A 25341-nucleotide genomic window follows, 5' to 3' on the forward strand; every position below is an offset into this window, starting at 1 on the left:
AAGTGGATTTTATTATTTTGTTTTTTATTTTTTTGACAATTAAATTAATGGCTGTAAAATATAGTAGTAGAAAACAGAAAATTTTTCCTTTAAACAGAATCAAGGAAAATTCATACAAGGTGGTTCATATCAAGATATAAAATTATAAGTAGTGTCGTAAGCGAATTCAGAAATACGGAGCGAATTCATTTTATTGTTTATATATGGAGTTTGACAGTATGCCTACACATCAAAGTGCCAGCAAATATCAAACTACTTATAAAAAAATCAAAAGTGTATTAGCAAAAAACAATTAGCTGATCTATTAACACTAGGGTTCTATAGTAGAAACGAAAAGTCGACTTTTCGACTTCTTGTATTTTATGAAAAGTCGTCTTTTCGACTTTTTGCATTTTATGAAAAGTCGACTTTTTGCATTTTATGAAAAGTCGACTCTTCGACCTTTTGCATTTTATGAAAAGTCGACTTTTCGACTTTTTGCATTTAGTTAAAAGTCGATTTTTCGACTTTTTTCATTTAATTAAAAGTCGACTTTTCGACCTTTTGCATTTTATGAAAAGTCGACTTTTTGCATTTAGTTAATAGTCGATTTTTCGACTTTTTTCATTTAATTAAAAGTCGATTTTTCGACTTTTAATATTTTTTAAATAGTTGACTTTTCGACTTTTTTCAACTTTTTCCGACTTTTTTCAACTTTTCGACTTTTTCCGACTTTTTTTCGACTATTTTCGACTTTTTCCGACTTTTCGATTTTTTTCGACTCTTTCCGACTTTCGACTTTTATTTACAAAGTCGACTTTTCGACTTTTCCAATTTTTTTAATAGACGATAGTCGAGTTATCGACTTTTTTGGAACAAAATAGTCGACTTCGACTTTTTTTCGACAAAAAGTCGATTGTTCGATTATTCAAAAGTTGATTTATAAAACCCTAATTAACACTACCTTATAATTAATATACCTTGAACTGCAGTAATATGGCAACTTCTTTAAAAAATAACACTTTTGGCAACACCTTAGTTAATAAACAAAACAAGCAAAGAAACTTGTAGAAATTATAAAAACATAGACTAATTAGTATTTTTTATTTTTATTAATAAAAAAAATGGAACACGCACGTTCCGATTGTATATTAAGAGAAATCCTAGAGGAACGCAAATCTTTAACCGGATTTTTAGATGCAGTTTTTGGTTTTATGAGCAGAAAGTAAGTTCGCCCTACAAAAATGTTCAATGAAATAAGAATAATATTTGCTTTTATTTAGCACAGACTTCTTTCATATACAAAAAACAAAAGATGATAAAATAGGCTTCCCCAGAGGTGATAAGGAACAAATTTTAATGAGTTGTATGCAAAAATATGAACACAAAATGGAAGAACCAAAACTGACAAGGGATCTAATAGTAGACGTACCGCAAGTGGTAGCAGAAGAAGTGGAAATTATGTCGGAAGAAATTAATGATGGAAATTTAAACAATATGGATCCCGCGGTAGATGCAATTAAACAGAATGATATTGAAATGTTGGAAACAAAAAATAAAAATGAAATTTCTGCGAATACTATAAAATTTAATGAGGATGACTACAAAAATGGTTCGCTATTTGAAAACTATTGTTGGTCACAGACTTTAAAAGATGTAGAACTACAGGTACTCCTACCTAAAGAAGTAAAAATTGCAAAACATGTTAAAGTCTTATTGAAAACAAATAGAATGACAGTGAAAACCTTACTGCCCAAAGAAGAAACTTTAATTGATGCCGAAACGTGGGATAAATACAGACACAATGATGTACTTTGGAGCATAACGGATGGAAAACTGGTTATAAATTTTGGTAGGTTGTTTTTTAATAAATAAAAAAATAAGTTTTCACTAACTGAATTGTTACAGATAAACTTAAAGAATGTTGGTGGGATAAGCTATTTTTAAGTGATATATCGGCTATTGATATAAAAGCAGTTGATACTGAACGTCCTTTAAATGATTATTCGCCAGATACTCAAAATGAAATAGAAAAGTTACATTTACAGCAACAGTCGCAACAAACACAAGACTTAAAAACTTTGCCCTTAAGCGAAAGTGAACAAATGGCCCGTTTACGACAAGCTTGGAATGCTGAGGGATCTCCTTTTAAGGGACAACCGTTTGATCCATCAGTAGTTAAGTTTAATTAAAGAGAAACGGTTAAGTAAACATTATCCAAAAATAAAGAGAATCTTTTTTCTATAAATATTGTAAATTTTTTTTTAACTTTCTTAAAATAATTTTTGGTATTTTTTCAATTAAGAAATTGTTTTAAAATAATTTTTGAAAAATCGAAAAAAGTTTTTTAAGTATTTTATAATTTGTTTACTGTTTTAGTTTAGTTTGAGCACAAACCAAGAAAATTCAAATAAATGTCGTTTATTCCAATTTGCTTTGAAATTTTTTTTTCGAGTTCACAAACCACAGGGTAAACATATATATATATTTTAAATCAATTTTTCTTTTTTCGAATATAACTTCAAATGTTCGAAACATAAAAGCTTTAAACAAAAAATTTTCAAAAAATTAATTTTATAAAAAAAATAATAAAATTTTGAACATAAAAATATTAAAAAAAGGTTATTAACAAAAAAATATTTGTAGAAATTTTTTAATAGAGAATTAGTCAAGACTTTTTCGAAAACTTTAAACTGTTTGGTAACATTTAGAAGACTTCATTAAAAATTTGTACGTTTTTGAAAATCTTTTTAAAAATACTCAACTATTATAAAATTTTATAAAAATTATTTAAAAATAAGTTTTACACTAATTAAAAATCTGAGATTAATTAAAATTTGTATAAAATAATTTTATTATTTTCATTACTTTCAGTATATTTGCTTTTACATATTGGCATCTCTAAATATTGCCAACTACCAGAACTTGGCATTACTTTTATTTAAATATTGCCACATGTTGGAAAAAAGTGTTGCCGTACTACCAAACCACCGTTTGACAACTTTGACAGCCGTTTTTCTTCCTCCTTTTCTTTCTTTTCTTTTTTAGCAGGCTTTTTGGTAGGTGTTGTGTGTTAAAATTAAATCTTTAAAAATATGAAAATTATAAAGCCATCTATAAAATTTAAATGAAAAATGTACAAAAACACAATGTTATTAAAAGTGCAACGTTAATATTTTGTGAATTTTCACTTAAACTTTTAGAAAAAATGTTACGAAAAATACTTGTAAACAAAAAGTTTGAAATATACAGAATAAGCTTTTATAAATGAATTCCAACAATGAAATTGTCTTTTAATGCTTTCTACCCAAGAGTACAAAAGTTAATATTTCTATTTTCTATTGTGACTTATTTTAGAAAACTAAAGCCACACAATGGGTCGTGTTATTCGTGCACAACGTAAAGGTGCTGGGTCTGTCTTCAAGGCCCACGTACATCACCGTAAAGGCGCTGCTAAATTGAGATCTTTGGATTTCGCTGAACGTAATGGCTACATTCGCGGTGTTGTCAAGGTAGGTTTTTTTAAAATTGAAAATTTTGATTTTCTATGTCAAGGTGTGGGTTGCTAACAAGTTTTGTTTTTGTTTATATTTTAGGAAATCATCCACGATCCCGGCCGTGGTGCTCCCTTGGCTGTAGTCCACTTCCGTGACCCTTACCGTTACAAGATCCGCAAGGAACTCTTCATTGCCCCCGAAGGTATGCACACCGGTCAATTCGTCTACTGCGGCCGTAAAGCTACCCTCCAAATCGGTAATGTTATGCCCGTATCTCAAATGCCTGAAGGTACCATCATCTGCAATTTGGAAGAGAAGACCGGTGATCGTGGCCGTTTGGCTCGTACCTCTGGTAACTACGCTACCGTCATTGCTCACAACCCCGACACCAAGAAGACTCGTGTCAAGTTGCCCTCTGGCGCCAAGAAAGTTGTCCCCTCCGCTAACCGTGCTATGGTCGGTATCGTAGCTGGTGGTGGTCGTATCGACAAACCCATCTTGAAGGCCGGTCGTGCCTACCACAAATACAAGGTTAAGCGTAACAGCTGGCCTAAGGTACGTGGTGTTGCTATGAACCCCGTTGAACATCCTCACGGTGGTGGTAACCATCAACATATTGGTAAGGCTTCCACAGTTAAGCGTGGTACCTCTGCTGGTCGTAAGGTCGGTCTTATTGCTGCCCGTCGTACTGGTAGAATTCGTGGTGGCAAGGGTGATTCCAAGGATAAATAGATTGCTAAGTAATTTTATAAAAATATCAATTGATTTGATATCAAAGATTAACAACAACAACAATAATAACATCTTTGTTTACTGGTGTTTTATGCCATCAGTACGGTTGATAAGAATTAAGTTTTTATGTTAAAATAAAGATGATAAATGAATTACAACAATTCTTTTCCTACAAAAAAAATTTATTATTTTATTTAAATTGTAACTATATGATACCCTACACCAGTCAGTATGTTAAAAAGTGGATAATTTAAAAAAATTAAGCATTTAATTTGTTCTTTTAGCGTTATGTGGAATATTTTTACGTTTTATTGACAAAAAAAATTGATTTTCTACAAGAGGGCTCATAGGGGAGTAAGGGTAAATATGGGCCTTTCCTTATAAATTTTTGTACAGGAATTTACGTCTACTTCAAAGTTATTTATGTAGATTTGAACGTTTTATTAGAAATTATAAGTAAATTTTGACCTTCAAGACATTTTCCGAAGAGGAGTTTGTTTGGGTTCTAGTGTCAATTGAGGCCCGATTACTATAAAAATTAGTAGTGTCATGTATCGTTCTATATAGCGTAAGTTTTGCAGATTTTTGTTGACATAATAGAACATTAAACGTAATTATGAGCCTAAAGGCCCGATTCGGGAGGGTACGGTTGTATGGGGCATAGGCGAAATAAGTCCGATTTCAACCATTTTCAATAGTTCGTCCTTGAACCCAGAAAAGAGTATGTGCCAACTTATTATCTTGAAAATTGCAACGTGCGCACAAGGTTTACATGGACAGACAGACGGACGGACAGAGAGAGATTCTGAGCCGATTGCTGTATCCTCCACACTATAGTGGTGTAGGGTATAAAAATGGACCGATTAGAAAATGTTTTTGATTGCATATTATGTGTGGAACACATTCAAGTAGAATTTTGTCCCAATATCATCATAATTAAGACATTAGTTATTAATTATTATGTAAACTTCGGAAAAAAGCACTATTGGATTGGATTAGAGCTATAACTATATATAGAACGATTTCTTAATTTATTATAACTGAGCCTTTTAGGACATATATAGCATGGGTATATGATTTCTTTTATATTATGTTTTATAAGATATTAATTCATGTTTTATTGACGGTAACGTAAAGTTCGGACGTGGATATTGTGTAGAAGATCCGGACCCAACAATATATGTTTTGTTCCGATTACATCATTAAGTGTCCTTTATAAAGGAGCTATGACCAGCTATGGTCCGATCCAAATATAAGTTATATAATGTTTTACTGTATAGGTACGACATCTGTTCGTGTAAATACGATTAATTGATTTTCATAGGAGGATTTCATACTTTTAATACGATTTGGATATTTCTTAATAAACGTTTCTTTTAATTGATTTTCGGAGTCGAAATTTATATGAGAACTATGGCCAAGTATCAACCGATACAAATTTTAGTCTGTAATATAATTTCTATTGATATTATGGCAATAACAACATTCTAGACAGTGTTATTAACAATAAATCAATTTTTCGAGAGTCCCTGTAACAAAATCTTTTGAAAACTATTCTATTCTAAAACTTTTTTCTTCTCTCTTTCGTACAAAACGATTTTAATGATTTTTTTAGCTGTATTTTATATACCTCTTCTAATTAAACTATTTCAAAATCAAAAAAACCTGATTTTAGACTTTTTCAAATGTCAAAAGTGACATCTCTGTATACTTTGTTTTGAAATTTTTCACATGAAATTTATTTCATTACAAATTGACCCACTTAATTCATACTTAAAAATACAACCCATTCAAAATGAATATTCATACATAAAAAGTAATCGGTTACGAGTATTTAGTAACCAAAATACTCATGACTTTTAAGTATCTAACATACAGTTAGTCAGATTGGAACGAAAAAAAGTTGTGATGTGTATTTAACAATTGTTTTCGCTCAAAATAAAACTAAAAAAAAAATAATAAATTTATTTGTAATTAGCGATAAACGGTGAAAAAATTTGTATAGTAATTATTAGAGAAACATTACCTGAACAAAAAAGAAAGAAACGAAAAAAGTGAAAACTGCAAAAATTACAAGTGTAAAACACAACAGCAAAATAATTACGTACATTTATGTGTGTATATACACAAACATACACTCACACACAATAAATAAAATCACGCAGATCCAACTAAACTGAGAAAAACAGCAGTGAAAAAAGGTGTTTTTAGGAGGAGTGAGAAAAAAAGGTGAATACAAAAATAAATAAAAACGAGAAAAATATATAGAATATTATAAAATTATACACAAGGAATATGGGAGCAAATATTTATGTTATTTATAAAAAAAACACAAATAGTGAAAATAAAAAAAAAAACATTGTAAAGGGGTGTAAGGTGGGGAGAGATTCTGATATTATTGTTGTTGTTGTTATGACACTCGTCATATTCAGTCCTATTTTGCTTTTTGACGAAAATAAAATTATGTTTTTATTAACATGATGAAATACTACATATTACAAAGATAAATTTAGATTTATAATTTTGTAACTTAATAGCTAAAATTAACATTGCATACTGCAAGTCTTAAGATAAAAATCTAGTTTATTATTTTAAATTTATTTGCCCTTGTCTAGAATTCTTCTTATTAAGAGTTTTGTTGTCTCATTTGTTTTGTTTTTTTTTGTTTGTTTCTGTTATATTTGTATATCTTTTATTGTTGTTTTTACCCCCACATTAAAAAAATGTCATAAATTAAAACGATTTACTGGTAATTCAGAGCTGCCGAGTTTACATTTAATTTGTATAGGCGATTTTATATGCTCTGAATCAGATAACTTTTCTATAGGAAAACTTGCTTTGAATTAAACAACTTTTCAATATGAATCAACTCTTCTGTAGAAAGTAAAATTTTCTATAGAAAAAGTTTTTTTTAGTTTAGAAAGTTTTTATTTAGAAAAAAGTTGATTGATATAACTTTTCTGTGAAAATGATTTTCTGACTGAGACAAGTTTTCCATAGGAAAAGTTACTTTGACAACTTTTCTATTAGGTATTCAAAAACCCTGCCTCATTGGTAAAAGTAGTAATTAACTATAATATATGATACTAGATCTGTCGAAAAGGAATACAATCATGGTAACCTAGTTTCAAACTACCGTTGACATCATTTCGCCATACTTCACACAACAAACGATTACCGTTAAAACGATACTATAATTATCTCTTTATAAGGTTTGCAATCTTCTATATAGGGTAAATGCACCTAATGTCGGCATGACCCAGTAGTCGGCATTTTTTAAATAAAATTGTAAATAATTACGAGAAACAGTTCAAATTTATTAAGGGTCCACCTTTATTTGATAAAAAATATGGTGTTTTTGATCTATGAAATGAGTAAATTTGAGTAGGATGAATAATTTCGTCACTATTTGACATTATTTAGTGACACCTTTTTAGCTTTTTCAGTACTGTCAGTTTTCTTAAAAAAAGATTAGTTTTAGTGCCACCTTAAACAAGTGAATATTAATATTAAATTAAATGATTTATTTGACAAAAATTGGTTTTAATGAAAGAAAACAGTTGAAATATTCATTTTAAAGTGAAAAAGTTATTTAAAAATAATTTTTTTTGTAATTTTAACCCTGCCGCCATTAGGGACAAAAATTTTCTATGATTTTCTATAGTCGGCATCGAAGTGCCGACTGCTGGGTATTAAGTTCGAACATAAGCATTCTATAGTCGGCACTTTAAAATTTTTAATTTCTCTATAGAAAATTGGGTATATTATTATAAAAAATTTGTATATAACATTTTTCTCTTCAAAAATTATATGTATACGAGTTATTTTTGTAAAGAAAATTTATGTATAACACTTTTTTTTATAAAAATTTATGTGTATTACAATTTTCTCTATAGAAGATTGATTGTACAAAATTTGTTTCTATAGGGAATTATGTGTATACAATTTTTTCTATAGAAAATTTTAAGTATAACAATTTTTTATACAAAAAATTATGTGTATAACAGTTTTTATTAAAAATTAAAAATTGTGTGTATACCCAATTCTTTAAATAGAAAATTAGTTCAATAATAGCTTTTTCTATAGATGATTAACATTTTCTCTACAGAATATAATTTTCTAAATAAAAATTATGTGTAACTTTTGTATATTAAAATTTTTCTAACAAAGATTGCTTCTCAACTGTTTTTCTACAAAAAACATTATGAGTATAACAGTTTTTTTCTATAGTAAATTTCTAATATGACAATTCTTCTATAGAAAAGTTTTCTTATTATAATATCCTCTACGAAACTTATGTTTAATTTTTTCCTATAGGAAATTGCATATTTTTATACAAGATTTTCTTTAAAAAACAGTACATATAAGACTTTTCCCTATAAAAAAATTACTTTTTTCTCTAACAAAAATTATAATTTTGTATAGAAAATTGCTTGTATAACTCAATTTCTATAGAAAAAATCTTATGTATAATTATTACAATTATAATTATGTTTATAAGATATTTTTCTACAGAAAAAAACTATATTATTACAGATAATTCTATGGAAAAAATTTAATTAACCATTTTCTTTGAAAATTTTGTATTTAACACTTTTTTCTATATAATTATGCCTTTTTTCCAAACAAAAAATCTACTGCCGACTATAGGGACATTTTTTGCCGTACTTAGGAACACTGGTGCCGACTACTGGAAAATTTCGTGTTTTTAACAAAATTTGCAAATTACTAAAAAATAGTTATTTGTTTTTCAAAAATGTTAAGTGGATCTAAAACTTAACTAAACACATAATTGTAATAAATAAAAATTATCGTAATAACATTTTCCGACTCTTTAGGGGGATAGTTTGAAAAAGAGCAAAACGTTAAACTGCCGACTACTGGTACATTTACCCTATATAAAAAGAGTAGCGTTACTGATTGACTGATTCATCATCGCACAGCCCAAACGGCTGAACCTAGAATAATGAAATTTTGACAGTAGATGTGTTTTTGGTTATGTAAATCCAATAAGGAGGGATTTTTGAAAATTTGCACATTTAAGGGTAAAATGGAAAAAAACGGGTAAAACAGGTTTTCTTTATTATCTTACACAATATTAGTTAAACAAGAAAAATTTTAAATGCACCTGTATCTACTCTTAAAATGTGCAGATGGGTATCTGGTACTTTTTTGAAATTCGTACTTTTAAGGAGTAAAAATGTGTAACAAAGGCGATTTTGGTACCTTTTTTTGGCCCTTACAACTTTTGACCTAATTAACATAATCAAATTTTTCTAAATATTTTGGATACATCTCTCAAAATTATGAGAGACCTGTTTCGTACTTTTTTTAAAAATCAGTCCTTTTTGGGTGTAAAAGGTAGAAAACTGTATTTATGGTACTTTTTTTTAGCACATTTATAAAACTTTTTCGTCCTATATAGGACCAAATTCGAGTAAATTGTTTGGTATCTTTTGAAAACATTATTTTTCTGGAACAAATGAATGCAGATTTGAATCGTTTGAGTTTTATCCTTGATATATATGTAGATTTAAATACGGAACATTTTGTAAACTTAATTCTCGAAAAACTATATTTCTAAGCGAAAAGGGGAAAATTGTATTCTTTTTATTAGTACTTTCCACTTAGGTAAATTTTATTCCATTTTTGGTACTTTTTCATCCTTCAAATGATACTCTTTGTATGTTCTTTAATATGAACTCGAAAACTCATGATTATTAAACATACACAGTCCTCATTGAATAAGATTCTTTAAGAGAGAACTTTTTAGTACTTTTTATCTCATAAATTGTACTTTTTTAAGTTTCTAAAATATTCAACCTAGGAACATTAATTTTAACATACATGGTCTTGACTGAATAATATTCTGTAAGTGGGGGCTATTTGGTACTTTTCTATTATTCAAATGGATTCTTTATAGTGGTTAACCGGAACACACGGTCCTTATTAAATGAGAATTTATTGAAAGAGATCTTTGTACTTTTTCGTTTTTCCGATGGTACTTTTTGATATTTTTACGATATTGAACATAGGGTAGCGAAGCACCCAGGGTATGCTAGTCTCTTTATAAGGTTTGCAATAATAATAAACAAGTTTCCTATAATATATTTATTTTTCAATATTTAGTTTAGAATGTTTAGTGTAGAATTATTTTTTATTAAATCTATATAAATTTCATCATATTTTGTTATAAGTAAATTTCTTTCTACTTGTTTAAAATTTATATTTTTTTTAATTTCTTATCTTGTTAAAAAAAACACCTGCTCTCTCAATATAACTTCCGTTTTCATTGTTTTGAACAAACATATAGTAGTACATAGCAGTAATATATTTTTCGATTCTAAGCTTTTTATCACGTTTTTTATTTTCTTTTGCTTTTCTACATATTGTTCGGTGTGGATGTAAGTGGTTTCATTTCTTTTGTGGTCGGTCTACATATTCATGTAAATGTGTATGTTTATTAGGTCTGCTCAGTGTAATAAGTGTGAGAAATTTTTAAAATTTGTTTTTTTTCAGCTTTTTCATTTTTTTCTTATTTATAATCTTTTAAATAAAAAAACAATAGTTTTAAAATGATTTAATTCACTTTTTAGGACCTTATTTTAAAAGCAGACCTAATAAACATAGGTATATAAATAGTTGTGTGTGGTCCTTACTCTTGCCTTATTTTTTCTACCCCTGTAGCTCTTCAAAGCAGATGTGGTCTTTTTTATTTTCTTGTTATTTTATTCTTATTTTGTTATTAAAAATAGATTTAGTTAATTTTTTTATTGACATTATTTTCTTTTCTTTTTATTCACATTTGAAGTACATACTTCAGATGAGCTTATTTAAAAGGTGGCATTATTACAATAATCTATTTTGTATGGGTCACGTTCTACTGATGGATATTAAATTTGTCTGTTATAAATGTGTATGTGCAATCTATGATTATTTAAAGTGTTTGCATTAATGGGCGTTTATATATAATTAAAAGCTGTTTATTAGTACTATAGAAATGATCTATTGAAAATTTTGCTCAGAATTAGATAACTATTCTATAGGAAAAATTGATTTGAATCAGATAACTTTTTTATATGAAAAAATTGTTTTGAATCAGAAAACTTCTCTTAAGGAAAAGTTAATTTGAAATAGATAACTCTTCATTAGAAAAAGTTGCTATAAATCTGACAAAATTTTCTGTAGGAAAAGTTATTTGTAATCTGACAATTTTTATGTAGAAAAAGTGTTACTAAATCAGCAAAATTTTTGTAGGAAAAGCAATTTTTTCTGAATCTGATAAACTTTTCTGTAGGAGAATTTGTTCTGAAACTCTTCTATAGGAAAAGTTGCTATGAATCTGACAAAATTGTTCGTAATCTGACAACTTTTATGTAGAACAACTTTTCTATTGGAAAAAATGTTCTGAATTTGACAACTTTTCAATAAGAGAATTTGTTATGAGTCTGACAAAATTATCTGCAGAAAAAGTTGTTCGTAACTCAAAACTTTTATGTAGAAAATGTGGTTCTAAATCAGCAAAATTTCTGTAGAAAAAGCTGCTATTTATCAGAGTTTTCTAGAGGAAATTTTTTTCTGAATCTGACTGCTTTTCTATATGAGAATTCGTTTTGAAACTCTTCTTTAGGAAAAGTTGCTATGAATCTAACATAATTTTCTGTAGGAAAAGTTGTTCTAAATGTGACAACTTTTATGTAGAAAACGTGGTTCTAAATCAGTAAAATTTCTGTAGGAAAAGTTGCTATTTATTAGACAACTTTTCTATATTAAAATTTTTTCTAATTCTGACAACTTTTCTATAGGAGAATTTGTTCTGAAACTCTTCTTTAGGAAAAGTTGCTATAAATATGACAAAAATTTCTGTAGAAAATGTTATTCGTAATCTGTCAATTTTTATGTAGAAAAAGTGGTTCTAAATCAGTAAAATTTCTGTAGGAAAAGTTGCTGTTTATCAGACAACTTTTCTATATTAACATTTTTTCTGAATCTGACTACTTTTCTATAGGAGAATTTGTTCTGAAACTCTTCGATAGGAAAAGTTGCTATGAATCTGACAAAATTTTCTGTGGAAAAAGTTGTTCGTAATCTGAAAACTTTTATGTAGAAAAAGTGGTTCTAAATCAGCAAAAATTTCTGAAGGAAAAGTTGCTATTTATTAGACAACTTTTCTATATTAACATTTTTTCTGAATGTGAAAACTTTTCTATGGGAGATTTTGTTCTGAAACTCTTCTTTAGGAAAAGTTGCTAAGAATCTGACATAATTTTCAGTAGGAAAAGCTTTTCTAAAACTTACAACTTTTATGTAGAAAAAGTTGTTCTAAATCAGCAAAATTTCTGTAGAAAAAGTTGCAATTTATTAGACAACTTTTCTATATTAAAATTTTTTTCTAAATCTGACAACTTTTCTGTAGGAGAATTTGTTCTGAAACTCTTCTTTAGGAAAAGTTGCTATAAATATGACAAAATTTTCTGTAGAAAAAATTGTTCGTAATCTGACAACTTTTATGTAGAAAAAGTGTTTCTAAATCAGTAAAATTTCTGTGGGAAAAGTTGCTATTTATCAGACAAATTTTCTATAAAAAAATAGTTTGAATCTGAAATCTTTTCTATAGGAGAGAGTTTGTTCTAAGAACTTCTCCATAGTAGAAGTAGCTCTGAATCATACAAGTTTTCAGTAAAACAGTTGCTCTTAAACAGATAACTGGTCTCTAGAAAAAGTTGCTCTTGAACAGACAGCTATTCTCCATAAAAAGTTGCTCTTAAACAGGCAACTATTCTTTAGAAAAGTTGCTGTTAATCAGACAAATATTCCGTAGTAAATTGAATAAAACTATTTTTTATTGAAAAACTTTTGCTGAAAAAACTTTTGCCTTTAATAAAACAACTTTTTTGATAGAAACACAAGGCACAAATTTAAATATGGATTTTTAAGAACAATTGACACGTTCTTTTAAACATAAGCATACATAATGTACTCTTTATTTTGTCATTCACTATAACATCTTGACATTTCGACATTAGAAAAGTGTATAAGTTGTAATATGACCCGTTGTCATGGTAACTCAACAGGAAATCAATAAGAAACCAACAAATAAAGTTAAAAGCAGCTAACGAAATTCTTCTACTTATTTATCTATTTGTGTAAAAATTCCTAACCAACCTTAAAAAAAATACAATTTTACATTAAAAAAAGGACAGCGAGCCATAGAAAAGTAATGGCTGAAACTAATATAATTTGCAATAGTTTAAAAATTTAACAATTAACCCAAATTCTTGGTTGGTAGTAAAACGAAAAAGAAACAAGCTAATTTAAATGTGTAAAAAATTGAAAAAAGAATTTTATAATGTTTTTAGTTAGTTAAACTCGATAGCAATGAGTTCAAAAAGACGTTATTCGCTAAGCGAAACACGTATCGAGGAGCATCTTAAATTATTGGAAAAATTAGAAACACTGCCTTTGGCTGATAGTTGCTGTGATATATGTCATTGTGATTGTTATAATAGTCATCGTAGTGAAACGGAGGAATGCTGCCTAAAGGAAATCAAGGACATTAAGAATATACAAGACAAGTTACTGCCAGTTGAAGTGTTGAAGACAAATGTAAAGAAAAAGATAAGTGCTTCCACACCACCAACTACAAAACCAAGTGTTAAAGTTAAATCCAATAAAAAATATTCCAATGAAACACAACTGCCAAATGAAAACTTAACTTTTGCCAGAAAATCCAGAGACTCTGATATACGTAAGAAACGTAAAGGCAAGAAACGTTCAAAAAGTGTTGGTTTGCCCAGGAGTCAAAGTCAATGTTCAGAACGTTATTATACTAGAGATTGTGAAATATTACAAAATCTCTTAACCTCACTGGATGATAAAAATTTAACGAATTTAGAAATTGTAGGCAAATCTACAGAGACTCAGAAGGATACTATGCTTAATACTTCCAGGACTATAGCAACACTGCCTCAAACACATTATTCCTTTTCCTATCTAGATGATACCGACAATAGTTTTGCGCCCATAAGACTTAGTGAATCAATGGCCAATTTATGTTTGGCTCCTACCATTAAAGAGGCCTACACTAAAGTACCTGATCACGATAAACGCATTCTTAATCGCATGGCCACAAAACGTACCGAACAGGCTTTAGCCAAAGAGAATGCTTGGCTAGCACGTAAATATTGGGAGAATGAACGTTATGAACGCGAACTTTTAAAATGTGAACAAATGGAAGAATATAAAAAGGCGGTAAGAGACAAACAATTTCAGGATTATCTTCAAACGAAAGCCCGTCTCAACGATATTGCTCAACGTGATTTAGAGGAATTAAAACGTTTAAAGGAATCACTACAGCAAAAAGATGATCGCACTAAGAAACGTTTACAAAGTTTGCGTATAGAACGTGACATGGCGGTCAATCAAAAACGCTGTGAGGAATTGCGTAAAATCGAATGTGTTAATCTACATCAAGAAGAACAAAATCTAGACGAACTATTGCGTAAAAGTGAAACCTGTCAACGTTTAACCGAACGTCTTAAGCGAGCCGATCATATACGCAATAAAATGTTAGAAAACTATTTGAAACGTTTACGCTATGACAACTATATAGAACAATTGCAACATGAGGAACATTGGCGTGAGGTGCAGTTAAATGAACAATTAAAACGTGAACAACTGAAAAAGCAAATATCTCGCAAACGTTGTCGTTCACAACATTTTGTTGAAAGCAAACAACAACGTAATGAATGTATACGTAAAACTGCTAAACTTTCAAAAAGCTTAAGAGATATTGTACGCTCATCGGTAACTCCCGAAACGGGTGTTTCCCTATTCGGTACAGGAGTTGGAGCAAATAATGTGGGCATTAATTCTCAACATACTTTAAGTAAATTGTTACTTGATCGTCCGTTTTAAAAACGAATTAAGCTTTAAAGCACTAAGTTCAAAAAGATTATTAGTTACGTGAAATAAATATGAAATGAAAATTTTAAAAACTTCAGTGGCAATTTTTCTTTGGAATTTTATAGGCTGATGTGATATTTATAGTGAGTATTATAATAGGTGGTCAAAAAATTATATTTTTTGTATAAAAAAAGTTATTGATCCCATCAACTTTTCTAAAGAAAAATGTAACTTTGTTTCGAAGAATCTTTGTATATAAAAGATGATCTAATTCAGTTGCTATAATTCAGTTAACTTTTTATAGAAAAACTTGATCTTATTCAGACAACTTTACCATAGGAAAAAATGTTGTGATTAAGAAATTTTGTCACACATGGACATAATTTCTATGCAAGAAGAAGCTCAATTTCATGCAACTTTCTATAGGAAATGTTACTCTTATTTAAACAACTTTTCTATAACAAAAGTTACTCTAATTCACACACAGCTTTCTTAAGGACATGTTGCTTTGATTAAGAAGCTCTGCTTCCATTTAAAAAAGATCCTCTGATTTTGACAATTTTTTCTATAATTACTCTAATTCTGAATACTTTCCTATAACTTTTTCTTATAGAAAATGTTGTCCTGATTCAGTTAACTTAACAAGAGCGCTCAAAGGGGTGTAGGGGAAAATATGGGCCTATCCTTATAAATGTTGGTAGAGGAATTCACGTCTACTTCAAAGTTATTTATGTAGAATTTCGAAAGTGTTATTAGTGTTTATAGGTGAATTTTGACCTTCAAGTCAATTTGTGAAGGGATTTTGTATGGGGGCTAGGGTCAAATGAGGCCCGATCATTACAAAAATCGGTAATGTCACTAAAAGTTTCATAAAACTAAGTTTTGCCGACTTTTGCTGACATAAGAAAACATTTAACTAAATTATGAGCCCAAAGGCCTATTCGGGGGGCGAAATTTTATCCATTTTCAATAGGCTTCGTCCTTGGTCCACAAAACGAGTGTGAGCCAAATTTCACCCAATTATATTCAAAATTACGACCAGTACCTTGCGCACAACGTTTACATGGACAACCAGACTTACGGACGGACATAGCTTAATTGACTCAGAAAACGATTCTAAGGGCGAGTTTTTCTGATAAAGATAGTCTTCATTATTTGGTTAAACCTAGTTTAACATATATTTTGTGTTTTTCAGTAAACAGTAACGTTACTTATTATCTTAGTTTAACTGAGTGTAATTGGCCAATTAAACTCAAGTTATAAGTGAGAAAACACAATTAACAAAAACAATATAACAACGATTTCGGAAGAACAAAAACTTTATATTTTATGTAAATTGCAATTTTCTAATTTGTTTTGTTTTATTTATTATAGTTTTAAATGTTAATTTAACAAAAAAAATTTTCCATTTTACAAAAGTAATGTTTGCAAAAAACAGCTGTTCATTGTTTATGTTTTTGAGTGAAAAGTTGGCAATACTAACAAAGTTAACTGAGCTTTAATCTAAAACTGAAAAACACAATCATCGGTTAAAGTCTGCCTAAATTTGTTTCGAGTTTAATCTAAGCCGATTGGTATACTTTAAGGTATACTTTTGGATGAATATTTTTGTATGTTACAAAGATCAGCACAAACCCAATATACTCTCCATACTAAAGTGGTGTAGGATATAAAAAAAATTGTTATTAATTTCGACAAATTCCTTAAAAATATATCTACAATTAATCTCTATTGTTAAAAAAATAAAAACAAATTTGTTTAAAGAATTTTTTTATGATATTTTCGTTTACTCACTTATTAATCATCTAATTAACCTTATCGTGCCATATCATATCATCACTGTTTTATTATCTACCACCACATTAAATTAATACATTTAAAATACCATTGTTTTTGTTTATTTCAGTTCGTTGATTGTTTTCATTACAATCGAAATAAACAGTAAATTTCTAATATTTTTTTCCATACACTTACATATGAACGTAAATATAACGTGCAAATGTTTTCCTTCAATATGCATTGTTTTTTGGTTAATTTAGGAATTTCATGGTAATTATTGTTTATTTTATATTTAGTCAGTTGGTAATTGTATAGAGTTTATTTTTATATATTGCCCATTTTTTTATTTTGTGTCTATGTATTGGAGTTTGATTTTAAAAATAAAAACCCCCCAACGAAGGGTGTTAGAATGTATACAAAGGAGCTATATATGTATGTATTTATACAATGTATATATTATTGAGATAGCTGAATGACGTAGTAACGTATATAGATATTTAACATGTCTATTTAATTTGTTTGGAAATATTCTTTTGTCATGTTTAAACAGACAAATGTCAGTGGATTTAAAACATCATTATTGTCTAGTCTTGTCAAGTTTTTCTATAGAGGAACTTTCTCTTAAAAGTCTTAAAAAGATGTCAGTTTCAGACAAACATTTCCTTTATAATAAACATTCCTTAATGTGGTTGTCCGATTTAAAGTAAATTTTCTTATGAAAAGTTTGTCTGATATAAATCATCTTCTTCTATAGAAAACTTGCCTTATTATGGGCGGGGTTTTCAGATAAAGATAATCTACATTCTTTGTTTAAACCTAATTTATTATATGTTTTTCAATAGACAGTAACATTACTTATTATATTAGTTTAACTGAGTGTTATTGGCCAATTAATCTTAAGTTATAAGAGAAAATACACAATTAACAAAAACAATAAAACAATGATTTCGGAAGAACAAAAACTTAATATTTTAATTTTTGTTTTGTTTTATTTATTATTTTTTTAAATGTTTATTTAACATTTTTCCAACATTTTTCATTTTACAGCTGTTATTTTCAAAAACAGCTGTTTATTGTTTATGTTTTAAAGTTGGCAATACTAACAATGTTAACTGAACTTAAATCCAAAACTGAAAAACACAATCATCGGTTAAAGTCCGCTTAAATTTGTTCCGAGTTTAATCTAACAGCAAGTTAAGCGTAGTTTAAGTGAGTACTAAGAAACCTAAGAGCTACTTTTCAAATAAACAGGTTGTCTGATTCAGAGTAAATTTTTCTATAAATATGTAGATTAATTTAGATAATGTTTTTATATAGAAAATTTGTGGTATTCAAGGCAACAGCTGTATAAACCGGAAGTTATTTTTTCCCAGTGAAGAACATCCAGTTACAGCCAACGTGTTACAACAACAGCAACAACATTCGAAACTAATCGAAATATATATATGGGAAAAATATATTCCATATAACTCTATGAAGTCCTAAGTGAGAACGATGTAATCCCTACATGCATCGGAGTAATCCCAAAACTACACCTTATTCAAATAACATGATTCGCAACATGTTTTCTGAGTCGATTAAGCTATGTCCATCCGTCCGTCTGGCTGGCTGACTGTCCATTTAAACCAAGGTACAAGATAATTGTATGAAATTTGGCACACACTCTTTTTTTTGGCCCAAGGGCGAAGTCTATGGAAAGTGGATAAAATCGGTCCATACAACCGTACCCCCGAATAGGGCATTTGGGCTCATAATTAAGTTAAATGTTCTATTATGTAAACAAAAGTCGGCAAAACTTAGTTTTATAGGACTTTTTGACCCTATCCCTCATACAAACTTCCTTCACAAATTGACTTGAAGGTCAAAATTAACCTATAAACACTAATAACATTTTTAAGTTCTACATAAATAAGTTTGAAGTAGACGTGAATTCCACTATCAACATTTATAAGGATAGGCCCATATTTTCCCCTACTCTCCTTTGAGCCCTCTTGTAAAAAATGTCTTTTGAGTAAAAATTTTCCGGAATAAAGTTAAAAAACAAATCCAAAGCTTCATTTTTTAATCATACCCATTTTTAAACATACTGACTGGTCGGCTATGTCCGATCATACATTCATACTAGTTTCTTATTGCAAAAGTTCATAGCAAAAACCCGGTAATGGGTTGTACTTCCATAACCACTTACTTGTCAATGACTATTTACTTGCTGTCTGGTTACTTTGTAGTACTCGAGTAATGAGTATCTTTTCATCTGATAAAGAAGTATTTTATTTTCGGCTTTGTTATTTTGTTTGCACTTTTTATTGCGTGTTAAAAATTGTGTTTTATAAAAAAGAAATATCAACTTTTTATCTGAAAACCCTTATTTAGCGCGCAATAAGATAGCTAATCAGTGGTGCAGTGAATAGAACATTAATTCTCACTGCCTCCTTTTTATTATTAAAAACAAAACAACTTACTCAACAACTTCTTTGTAAGCAAAATATAATTCTTTAACTCTCTATTTGTAAGTGACATCATCGTGATAAAATAATGACTTAAATGCTAACGAGAGGAAATTGTTATTTTAAAATTGCTTAACATTTAAAATAAATTCATAATTGATATAAGTAAAGTGTGAAAAAAGTTTGGTTGTGTTAATTAAATATATTTTTGAAATATATACAAAATTATGTATATTAAAGTTGTGTTTATTAAGAAAAAAAGAATAGAAAATATCAGCAGGTAAATACCAAATATTTTGTGATTAGTCCACAGTTTTAATGTTTCTATTTGTTTGTTTAATGTAATTTTAATGCATTTAGTTCGTTACTTTCTTTAATAGGTTGCACGCTACTTGCTACTCGCGCGCTCTCTCTCCCTCTCTCATTCTCTAAAGGCTTAAACTCGCAAACAACTAACAAAGTCAACGCTAATAAACAGGGACCTTTTTGGTTGGGAATTGATTGATTGATGTATAACACTCGTTACTCTTTTTTTTTGCAAAACTTGGTCAACGATTAATAAATAAATGCTGCTTTAAAACTTTAATTATAATTTTATTTATTATTTTAAATGCATTTTTATAAGTTTAAATTAAAATAAACTATTTGTTTTTTTTTAAATAAATTTTTTTGTTTTTCATTTCATTAATTTAAAAAATTTTGTATTAATTTTCAGCCTTTTTCATTTTGTGTTAAAAAAAGAAACACTTACAAACGAAAAATAAACGAAAACTATATATGACGACAACATCTGGAATAAAATGTTGGATTTATTAATATAAAGAAAATTAAATAATTAGAAAACGAAACGAAACTTTTTAAAGTCACCAACAGCAACATGAATATGATGAAAGAATTTAAAGTTTTTTATATAATAAAACTTATGATAACAATGGCTACAGTATGTCAGGGTTGTTCTTCAAGAGCAGCACCTAAACCCAGGCCCACCATGCCCTCGACCATGGCACCGATGACAACACCAAGGCCTAATATAACATTCCCCATTTTAAATTGTCCACCGCCCTATGCGGCCTGGTATTGTCTAAATGATGCCACCTGCTTTAAAGTGGAAATTCACAATGAAGTACTCTACAATTGTGAATGTGCTAATGGTTATATGGGTCCACGCTGTGAATATAAAGAAATCGATGGTAGTTATTTACCTACAAGGCAACGTGCCATGTTGGAAACAGCTAGTATAGCAAGTGGTGCTACTCTAGCTTTAATATTTATGCTCGTTCTTTGCTTTTCACTTTACATACGTCATGAGAAACAGCAAAAACTTAAATTAAGCGAAAGTTCAACAATGGCTCATGAAAATGCCGGCATGGATGAGGTGGATGGCATTACGAAAATACCTGAAATGCGACCTTTTGGTCCTCATCATTATCAAGTTTTACCCCTATCATCGGCATTTAAACGTTAAAGCGAGAAATTTGCTAAATTACTAAATTTGCTGTAGTATTAGTTAAAACTTATTTATTGCTTTTTATTACAATTATTTTTTTTTAAATTGTGACAGTTTTTTTCTAATGTTTAATTTAACTTAAAGTTTAAATAAACACAAAAAAATCCTCCAGTTAACACTTTTGATGACAAAACGTTAGCAGACGTTAAAAATCTAAAAAAAAACACAAATTTCAAAAATTTCTGAAATTTTTCTAAATTAAATCAAAATAAAAATTTGCCTTATTTTATAAAAAAAAAACAAGTTTAGGACTTCTTGACAATTGTTTAAAATTAAAAATTTTATTGCACAAAATTAAAAAATTTTATAAATTATAAAAAAAATTTACAACAATTTTATTTCAATTAAAAAAAAAACGCGCAAAACATTTTTAACTGTATACAGAGAAAATTTTAAGAAATAGGTTTCTTATCCTAAATAAAAATCTAAGTTATTATTATTTTTTAATTTTAAAACAACTACTTTTGTTTATGTTTAATTAAATTATTGTATTTTTTTTTATTTAAACATTTTCTCTTCAAACTGTTTAACTTTAAATCTTGTGCTAAGTTTTTATGTATTTATTTATATGTTCTTTTTATTTATTATACATAATTGTTTTTCTTTAAAAAAATAATTTCTTTTGGCAGCTTTTTATTGTTTTAATAACATTTAATTTTAATTAATTTATTAAAAAAAAGTATTTCTTTTTATTAACTTTTAAACTATAAAAGACATTAAAACAGTTTATTAGCTTTTATTTAATAGCTGTTGTATTTAATATTTAATCTTCTATTTCCTTTTACATCTTTACACAAAAAAAATATACTTTGCATTTTGTTTCCCCCTACGAACAACAACGAATTATTTAATTTTATTAATTATATTTCATAAAATTATAATAATATTCTTCACATACATACACGCATAGGCAGCGTTATACAATATAATGTACGTTATTGCATACTATTACTTTTAGTAGTGAATAAATAATACTTTATATACCTAACAACAACAAATAAACAACAAGTATTAATTTAATTAACATTATATTGAAAATTTGTTTTATTAATTTATTTTTATTATTATCATCAGCAGTCAGTCAGCATCTTGTTTTCTTTATACTCTCTTGCTCTTTTCTTGTATACACAATTTATTGGTCAATAACTTGTAGAATATATACATAACCTGATTAATACAGGGTGTTATGTATGTGAGAGCAACAAAATTGAGTTTATTATACCCTTCACCTCCGTGTGAAGGGTATATATAAGTTTGTCATTTCGTTTGTAATTTCTATAATATAATTTTCCGACCCTATAAAGTATATATATTCTGGATCCTTATAGATAGCGGAGTCCGTCTGTCTGTCTGTTGAAATCAGTTTTTAGAGATCCCCAGATATCGACGAGATCCGAATCTTCAATAATTCAGTTAGACATGCTTTCGAGAAGATCGCTATTTAAAATCAGCAAAATCGGTCTATAAATAACGGAGATATGAGCAAAAATCCGAGACAACCTCTGAAAGTTTCATCAAAAAAGTCACATTTTTTTCATGCTTTGTTAAAAAAGCAACAACAACACTGCGAATTGGATAAAGATGTACATGTGCATGTGGAGATGTATTCGGTTTTATTCAGCTGGGTTTTTTATGCTTAGATGCTGTTCTGTTCTCACGAAAGTAAAGGGTATAACAAGAACAAAAAGATAAAGCAGTAATATGTTGGTAATACAGCTCATATATGTTTGAGGGTGGTAATACAGTTTGACGGTGGTATTACAGTACAACACTTAATATTTCTTTCTGCTACAGTTTATAATTGTTTGTGTGTATGTTATGTGTGACATGTGTTCAGAGATACAAAATAAATAAAAACTATTTTTTAAAACATACTTGGTGAAGGGTATATAAGATTCGGCACAGCCGAATATAGAAATATTACTTGTTTTTTAATGTAATTATAAAACTTTTATTTGTCCAATTCAAAATCTATGTTGCTTTGTTGTAGCATTTTTTGTCATAAAAATTTTTCAAATACAATTTCAAATACAAATCAATAATAAAAAAATTACGACATACTACGATACAACCGTACAACACCGATTGTGATTTGGACAATTGTAGAGAAATCGCTATTTATTAAAAAGACGTTAACATAACAACAATAATCGATAAGTATCTATTCCGATAGGTTTAAGTTAAATTTTCTAATGGTTAACAAACATTTTGTAATCATGCATGATGACACTGAATGTCATATAATGTAGAAAAGTCTTTTATAGAAGTTGTCCTGCACTTAAAGATATTCGCTTTAAATTTTTAGGACAAAAATTTAGAACTGTTGATGGATCTGAAATAATGTTATGAAAACTTAAATTTAGTGAAACTTAGTTTTTAGCCATATTTAAGACGTTATAATAGCGCATAGACCGGTTTATTTATAAAATCTGTTATACTTATCATCTGGAAGTCCAATTGACTGACTTCTATTCTACCTGATTCGGAATAAGTTCAGATCATTCCTTTAGAAAATAAACTCAGAGAAAAAAGTGTGTAAAGTCTCCGAGTTTATAATTTGTTGACATCATTTGTAGCAAATGAATTGGTAAATTAATCGGTTTAAACATTAAGGGCTAAATATTTATTTACAAATACATACAAATAAACTAAATGTAAATAAATTAAAAATAATAGTCAACCAAAAAATATTAGACATCTTCTATATTTACTTTCACACATTTTGTTACGAAATAAACAAATAAATTAAGTAAATATCTAAACAATTAGGTTTTATTATTATTTTGTAAGTACATACGTTTGTATGTGTATTTTCCAAACACATCTGTTGCGAAAAAAGGAAAACGTGTCATTTAAAAAAAGTTATTCACTTGTTTTTTTGTAATCTAGACAATTACATCATCCGATACTCTATAATTAAGTATATTTAAAATCTGTTTACAATCTACTGTTTAGATATATATTATTATTAAATATGAAGTATTTATCCAAACATATATTTTGGATAAATGTAGATGGATAGACTGATAGATAGATAGAAAGATAAATATATAGATATATAGATAGATAGATAGATAGATAGATAGATAGATAGATAGATAGATAGATAGATAGATAGATAGATAGATAGATAGATAGATAGATAGATAGATAGATAGATAGATAAATACATAGATAGATAGATAGATAGATAGATAGATAGATAGATAGATAGATAGATAGATAGATAGATAGATAGATAGATAGATAGGTAGATAGGTAGATAGTTAGATAGATAGATAGATAGATAGATAGATAGATAGATAGATAGATAGATAGATAGATAGATAGTGCTCAACACTTTTATTTAGGTATGACCCTTAAGAAACATTAATTAAATTCGTATTTCAAAATAATATTTCCTATATTTACTATCTCCTTTCAGTTACATCTACAATTTCATTAACTACTACTACTACTACTAATAATAATAAAAATGCCAGATAATAATCAAGGTCCGCCCGAGCCGGAATTGGGTCCACCCAAAGCTGACTTCAGTGCACCACCACCCTATGAATTAAACAATCCAACGCATGTAAATCTAACATCACAACAACAACAATCGCAACAAATGCCACTGATGAATCAACAAAACCTTCAACAAACACATGCAACACTAACAGAGATACCCATGCATCATGGTAAACTGCCCACATACGAAGAGGTGCAAATGGAAAAGTCACTAAATGGAGAATTGCCACCGGGATTTTTAACAACACACACTCTACAACCGCCCCCCTTAGCACCTCCGCCTAATCCATTGCTGGCGAATTTACGTGATCCGCCTGGTGCGACAACTGGCAATGGTGGTACACCCTCCGGCTTAACATTCATTGCAATTGATGCCTCCGAAGCGGAGAATCTAACTAATTCAAGTGATAACAATCTATTGGGCACCGATATCATGTTTATAACTGCTTTTGTGGTGGCATTTCTATTCAATTGGATTGGTTTTCTAATGTTGACCTGTTTCTGTCACACCATTGCTGCTCGTTATGGTGCCTTATCTGGCTTTGGTTTATCACTGGCGAAATGGACTCTAATCGTTAAACATTCTACGGATTTGGCTTCACATGAGAATTCCTGGTTATGGTGGCTAATAATGGCATTTGGGTTTTTAATTTGTGTACGTGCTTTAATACAATATGTTAGTATTAAACGAACTTGGCGCCTATTATCAACATCGGCCCAAGAGCGTTTATTATTCTTCTACTAAAAATTCTTTAGTTTATGTTCTAAGACAGAGAGAATATACATAAAAATAACAGAAATATATTATTATATACAATGAAACATATTTTATATAAGCTAAGGTACAAAAAAAAAGAAAGAAATAAAAGAAAATATGTTGCCAATTGATTTGTATCTTAATTATAACTTATTTAAAACTTAATTAATTGTTTATATTTTTTTCTTTTTGTGTTCTAGTTAAACATTTCTTTTTTTTGTAAGATAT

General features: G+C 28.7%; 5 protein-coding genes and 1 long non-coding RNA gene across 6 annotated transcripts; 5 read left to right on the plus strand and 1 right to left on the minus strand.

The window, feature by feature from the left end:
* Window positions 1-999: 999 nt before the first annotated feature.
* On the plus strand, window positions 1000-2227 carry LOC111683773 (nudC domain-containing protein 3). The gene is made up of 3 exons (XM_023445876.2): window positions 1000-1204; window positions 1263-1831; window positions 1888-2227. Exons 1-3 carry the CDS (start codon window positions 1104-1106, stop codon window positions 2169-2171), a joined length of 954 nt encoding a protein of 317 aa, XP_023301644.2. The 5' UTR covers window positions 1000-1103; the 3' UTR covers window positions 2172-2227.
* A 787-nt stretch (window positions 2228-3014) lies between these two features.
* LOC111683777 (60S ribosomal protein L8) lies at window positions 3015-4268 on the plus strand. Its single transcript, XM_023445880.2, has 3 exons — window positions 3015-3038; window positions 3337-3491; window positions 3576-4268. Exons 2-3 carry the CDS (start codon window positions 3354-3356, stop codon window positions 4206-4208), a joined length of 771 nt encoding a protein of 256 aa, XP_023301648.1. The 5' UTR covers window positions 3015-3038; window positions 3337-3353; the 3' UTR covers window positions 4209-4268.
* A 2029-nt stretch (window positions 4269-6297) lies between these two features.
* On the plus strand, window positions 6298-25238 carry LOC111683769 (NEDD4 family-interacting protein 2). Its single transcript, XM_023445871.2, has 2 exons — window positions 6298-6437; window positions 24271-25238. Exon 2 carries the CDS (start codon window positions 24322-24324, stop codon window positions 25099-25101), a length of 780 nt encoding a protein of 259 aa, XP_023301639.2. The 5' UTR covers window positions 6298-6437; window positions 24271-24321; the 3' UTR covers window positions 25102-25238.
* LOC111683770 (protein spitz) lies at window positions 6299-21102 on the plus strand. The gene is made up of 2 exons (XM_023445872.2): window positions 6299-6437; window positions 20055-21102. Exon 2 carries the CDS (start codon window positions 20217-20219, stop codon window positions 20802-20804), a length of 588 nt encoding a protein of 195 aa, XP_023301640.2. The 5' UTR covers window positions 6299-6437; window positions 20055-20216; the 3' UTR covers window positions 20805-21102.
* LOC111683767 (coiled-coil domain-containing protein 177) lies at window positions 6302-15775 on the plus strand. Its single transcript, XM_046951774.1, has 2 exons — window positions 6302-6437; window positions 13568-15775. The coding sequence occupies exon 2, from the start codon at window positions 13587-13589 to the stop codon at window positions 15123-15125; it is 1539 nt and encodes a 512-aa protein (XP_046807730.1). The 5' UTR covers window positions 6302-6437; window positions 13568-13586; the 3' UTR covers window positions 15126-15775.
* LOC124420073 lies at window positions 7431-9201 on the minus strand. Its single transcript, XR_006941012.1, has 2 exons — window positions 9030-9201; window positions 7431-7571 (listed from the first exon to the last, which is right to left on the minus strand). It is a non-coding gene; the product is annotated as an uncharacterized LOC124420073 (long non-coding RNA).
* Window positions 25239-25341: the final 103 nt, after the last annotated feature.

This window comes from Lucilia cuprina, chromosome 5 (genome assembly GCF_022045245.1).
Source record: "Lucilia cuprina isolate Lc7/37 chromosome 5, ASM2204524v1, whole genome shotgun sequence".
In the NCBI taxonomy this organism is placed as follows: domain Eukaryota; kingdom Metazoa; phylum Arthropoda; class Insecta; order Diptera; family Calliphoridae; genus Lucilia; species Lucilia cuprina.

What these genes read in the sequence shown, in the direction of transcription:
- LOC111683773 (XM_023445876.2), top strand. Translation starts at nt 1,104, where the DNA reads ATGGAACACGCACGTTCCGATTGTATATTAAGAGAAATCCTAGAGGAA. An exon ending in TTTGGTTTTATGAGCAGAAA is followed by an intron (nt 1,205 to 1,262) that starts GTAAGTTCGCCC and finishes GCTTTTATTTAG; the next exon opens with CACAGACTTCTTTCATATAC. An exon ending in AAAACTGGTTATAAATTTTG is followed by an intron (nt 1,832 to 1,887) that starts GTAGGTTGTTTT and finishes GAATTGTTACAG; the next exon opens with ATAAACTTAAAGAATGTTGG.
- LOC111683777 (XM_023445880.2), top strand. Translation starts at nt 3,354, where the DNA reads ATGGGTCGTGTTATTCGTGCACAACGTAAAGGTGCTGGGTCTGTCTTC. An exon ending in ACATTCGCGGTGTTGTCAAG is followed by an intron (nt 3,492 to 3,575) that starts GTAGGTTTTTTT and finishes TTTATATTTTAG; the next exon opens with GAAATCATCCACGATCCCGG.
- LOC111683767 (XM_046951774.1), top strand. Translation starts at nt 13,587, where the DNA reads ATGAGTTCAAAAAGACGTTATTCGCTAAGCGAAACACGTATCGAGGAG.
- LOC111683770 (XM_023445872.2), top strand. Translation starts at nt 20,217, where the DNA reads ATGAATATGATGAAAGAATTTAAAGTTTTTTATATAATAAAACTTATG.
- LOC111683769 (XM_023445871.2), top strand. Translation starts at nt 24,322, where the DNA reads ATGCCAGATAATAATCAAGGTCCGCCCGAGCCGGAATTGGGTCCACCC.